At 31.1% G+C, this 4478-nt stretch overlaps 1 protein-coding gene across 1 annotated transcript; it reads left to right on the forward strand.

Annotated features, from left to right (window-relative positions):
* Window positions 1-371: 371 nt before the first annotated feature.
* On the forward strand, window positions 372-4478 carry LOTGIDRAFT_159309 (hypothetical protein; the record flags this gene model as incomplete). Its single annotated transcript, XM_009053645.1, has 6 exons — window positions 372-507; window positions 1049-1209; window positions 1475-1648; window positions 2084-2251; window positions 2514-2703; window positions 4459-4478. 6 exons carry the CDS (start codon window positions 372-374, stop codon window positions 4476-4478), a joined length of 849 nt encoding a protein of 282 aa, XP_009051893.1.

Below are 4478 nucleotides of genomic sequence, written 5' to 3' on the forward strand. Positions count from 1 at the left end.
TCAAGAAACAAGTTTATTCCATTTCAAGTGCTTATTCAATTCTAATTATTGTGCACTTGCATAAATTGCATACTGCTGTGAATATATCTAATTTGTGAATAGATCTGGTACCTATTTGATAAGAACTTGTAGAACTATTTGAGATACAAAAACAATTTTTGGCACCAGGATAGCTGACTTTAAAACATGTTATGTTATTATTGCATACAGATAAAAACATTTCATTTTACCTGATAAGGACAATGTATCTTATTGAAACTTTGTGTACAATATAACTCAGGAGTACCGTACTAGGCTTATACCATAAAATTGTGTTCCGTTATTTAAGCATTAGATACAAACAGTGTATTTTTCTTTTATAGTTTTAAAACATGGGTTGTAATACCAGTACTGTCTCATCTGATGGTAGTGCTGAGGTCAAAGTTTATCATCACCAAAAAGTCAGTGTTCGTATTGGACATAATGTTAAACTGCTGAAAAAAGAACCAATCATCATCTTTGTTTTTGGTAAGTTTTGTTTGATCATAAGTGATTATACCATATTAAGAAATATTTGAATGTGGTGTAGCTTTAAAGGGATAAAGAGGTTTATTTATGTGTTTCAGGGACACTGATAGCATGTTTTTTGGACCATTCCAATTATCAGTCAGACTTCTGTGGTTCTTACAATTCCACTTAAACTAGCCATTTTTATTTCAAAAGCTGCTAATATACGTAATATGTAAAGGCATTAGCATAAGATATGTCATAAAACGTCTTTACAATCCCTTTAATACAGGAGGTCTTATAGGTCTATCCTATTGGCCTTTTAAAGTGAACAAGCGTATAAGCATTTGGCTTATTTAGATAATTTCCTAGACTTCACTCAGAATTTCTGTTTTACAATTGATTAATCACTGAAATTTAACAAATTTAGAAGTATGATCTAGTTAGAGTCTTCAACAAGATTCAGTCAGTTGAGATTTAAAATGGCAGGAACATTTTCTGGATTTTCAATGAATAGGCTGAGTTAGATTTTAGTTTTTGATTGTTTTTCTTCTATATACAGGTGGTCCTGGATCTAAAAAGGGGAGATTAGCCAGTGATATTGCTCAAACATTCGGATTAAAACTTATTAATGTCAGTGAATTGATAATGGATGAAGTGGCTAAAAAAGTAGAAGATCCTGATCCATTCAATCTACGTGCTAAAATACAGACCACAATAAAGGTAGGAGGTGAATTGCTTGAGACCTTGTTTGTTACAAAATGTTACTATCAAAATGAAATGTATGGTGGTGATTGATGAATATTACATGTACACTGCTAATAGAAACAGTGGGTGATACATATCGGGGCATGTTCACTGTTTCAAAACACTCAAAAATGCATTTGTGCATTTCAAGATGGACTGGAGTACAGTTGATTAGACTGATCAGAAATTTTTACATGACATCATTAAGCTTATAGATGATAATTGATATTGTGAATTCTAGGATGATCCAACCATGGTGAAACTGATCTGGGTGACTAGAGAAATCTCCCGTATTATAGATGAGAATCCTAAACAGAATTATCTGATAGATTTGATGCCTAATTTAAAATCATTGGTTAATAATAATAGTTTTGTTAAAGAATGTACCAATGAAATGAAACTATTTGAAGGAAAGGTTAGTATGGGATAGTTTTTGAGAAAATCATTGTTAGTTATTATGGGTTGAAAGCTGCCGCCAGGCCAACTCTTAGAAGCACTCACTGTGGTATCAGAAATTTTTTTTTACCCATTTTAGTGATCATTGCATTGACTTCTTATAAAAAAGTTCACCAGTCTTTCCAAATAACAAGCATAATTCGGTGTCATAGTGAATAGCATTAGAAGGAACTGGACATCCATCACCAGAAAATTATTGTAATTACTCTTTGCTTTCACCATCTTTTTACCAAATATATTGTATTCAAATGATCAGGCATGAAACTTAACTTAATTTAATTCTTAAATCTTGTACACAAACCTGAAATTTATTTTCCTGGCAATAAAATCACATGTCATTTTGCAAACAAATTCAACCTTCATGATTTCTATGTCCAAGTTTTTGTCATTTTAGTATCCAATATCCTTCGCAATCAACTTCTCAGTTCCATTAGAGAAATTAGTTAAAAAGAAACCAGAACCAGAATGTGCTAAACCCGAAACTAAGGCTTCTAAGAATGATGCCAAGAAAAAAGAAGGTGCCAATGTAAAAAGTGATGAAGCTGATTCCTCCAGAACTAAGGTAAGAAAAACCTCTCAGTAATATTTGATTTTTCAGAGACTATTGCCTTGAATTTAGGATATATGGAGATTGGCAGTACAGACATAGAACTATTTCATATATAAGCCTTTCTCTCTTTACATACTGCATAACTTTATCATTACAATGACAAACTCTGTCTAATATTAGATGGAGTTGGTAAAAACCTGACATTGTGACACTTGCCGTCATACATGTAAGCTAAAAAGTTCCATTTTGTATTTAAATTGTATTTTTATTTCAGAAAAGAGCAATGTTATTTGATCAGAATGTGAAGCCATTCCTAGATTATTTCCAGAAATCAGAAAGATTATTAACAGTAGATACCTCAACTGGAATGTTGGAATTTATCTGGAGTAAAGTTTGTGAAGTTTTCTCAGATTTAGAATTAAATACTTTACAAAATGTAGAAACTGTCATCATCTTCTGCTACAGTAAGTATATTGTATGACATGGTCTTTCTTAAACATATTAGATTTACGTTTAAAGGGGGGAGAGGGGGGGGGGGGGGTATTTCGAAGACGTTAAACCTATAAATATAACGTTGTAATTTGGTGAAAAGATGTTATTTAATATCTATGAGGTCAAAATATAATGGTATAGCATAGATACTTTATAAATAATTCTGAGATGAAAAGTGTTTTTTGGGGTACTCCATATATAAACTTGGCAGAAACATGACATTTTATTCATCCATGATATTATTTAGAACTATATTGTCTCTCCTGTCTGTCCATCCATATGATCTTAAATGTAGCAGATTTTGACAAACTTGTTCTGAGAACAAGAGTATTACAAATTTCATCTGCAGAAGCTTACAAATATATACATATAAATTTCTATGTCTATATTTCTCTGCAATGAGTGCTTTATTGCAGTAGAAAACCTTGTTAGTATAGTAAGCTGAGAGATATGTAAGTTTGTAACTATATGACATAAGGATTTGGCTGTGAATATAAAGCATGATGAACAAGGAATATGTGGCCTTACAGGCCATGTATCTTAACAAATACAAAAGAGTTCCTGTCTTCAAAGAGGCTTCAAAGTTTCAAGACTTGATCACAATTAATTTGAAGTGGACTCAACAGTCAGAGTGAAGAACAAAAGCCTATTTAAATTGATTAACCCTCGCCATTGTTTTTGGATTTAAATCTTGAATTAAGGATGAATTTTGTTCATGGGCTTGAGGGTTAGAAATTGAACAAAGGGGACATCCAAAGTTTTGAGGTGAGCTGAAATCAGTAAAGGCTGAGCTTGAAACTTCTCTACACCTGTGAGCTGAAATCAGTGTTAGCTAGAAACTCCCTACACCTGACTCATGTTTTCATTGTGACTGCAGATATCCCAGTGTTCACTTCTTGTTGTTGTCATGTTAGCAAAGTAACATAAAAATTCTTTGGATGCAGAAACTCATGTTTATTCAGGTAAATTTTATTTTAATTGGAAGATTTTGTTTGTATTTATTAAACTGATTGCTTAAGATAATTTCTCAATGTTTTAAATGTTCTCAAATCATTTCAAAAAAGAAATTTTATGAATGAATGATGTAAATAAACAATGTTCAAGCCATGTGTGACTTTAAATAGGTCTACTTTTTCTTGGACATAAATCAATTTGAATCTTTAATCAGTCTCTTGCATTGATTTCTCTTTTGATATATAATACATTGTCTTTATTTCTTTCAGTTCGTTATGATCTAAAGATATAGAAAAAGTAATGCCAAGTATATGGTGAAGCATACCAATCAGTTCAAACCAAAAATGATAAGGCTTGAAATCATGTAGTAAGCATATATACATATTTTTGCCCTTGTGTATTGAACTTTAATTGTTTAACAGCTTACATCTACATTTAAAAATTTACAAATCATTTTCTGCCTTGGTCTAGTCTGTGTCACAATGAACTAAATGTATAAAAGCTTTCTGATCTAATGTACTTGTGGTTTAATTGATCAGATAATTGATAATGTTATAATATATGATAGTAATAAAACTGAAGTAATGATAATGTTATAATATATGATAGGAATAAAACTGAAGTAATGATAATGTTATAATATATGATATGATAATGTTATAATATATGAGAGGATTAAGCTGAAGGAATGATTTTAGTAATGTATGTTAACACCATATCAAACCCCAAAATGTAGTATATGTTAGTAATTCAGTTTAATTTGTATTTTTCAGAAATTATGGTGGAAAGTTAA

This window comes from Lottia gigantea (genome assembly GCF_000327385.1).
Source record: "Lottia gigantea unplaced genomic scaffold LOTGIsca_20, whole genome shotgun sequence".
In the NCBI taxonomy this organism is placed as follows: domain Eukaryota; kingdom Metazoa; phylum Mollusca; class Gastropoda; family Lottiidae; genus Lottia; species Lottia gigantea.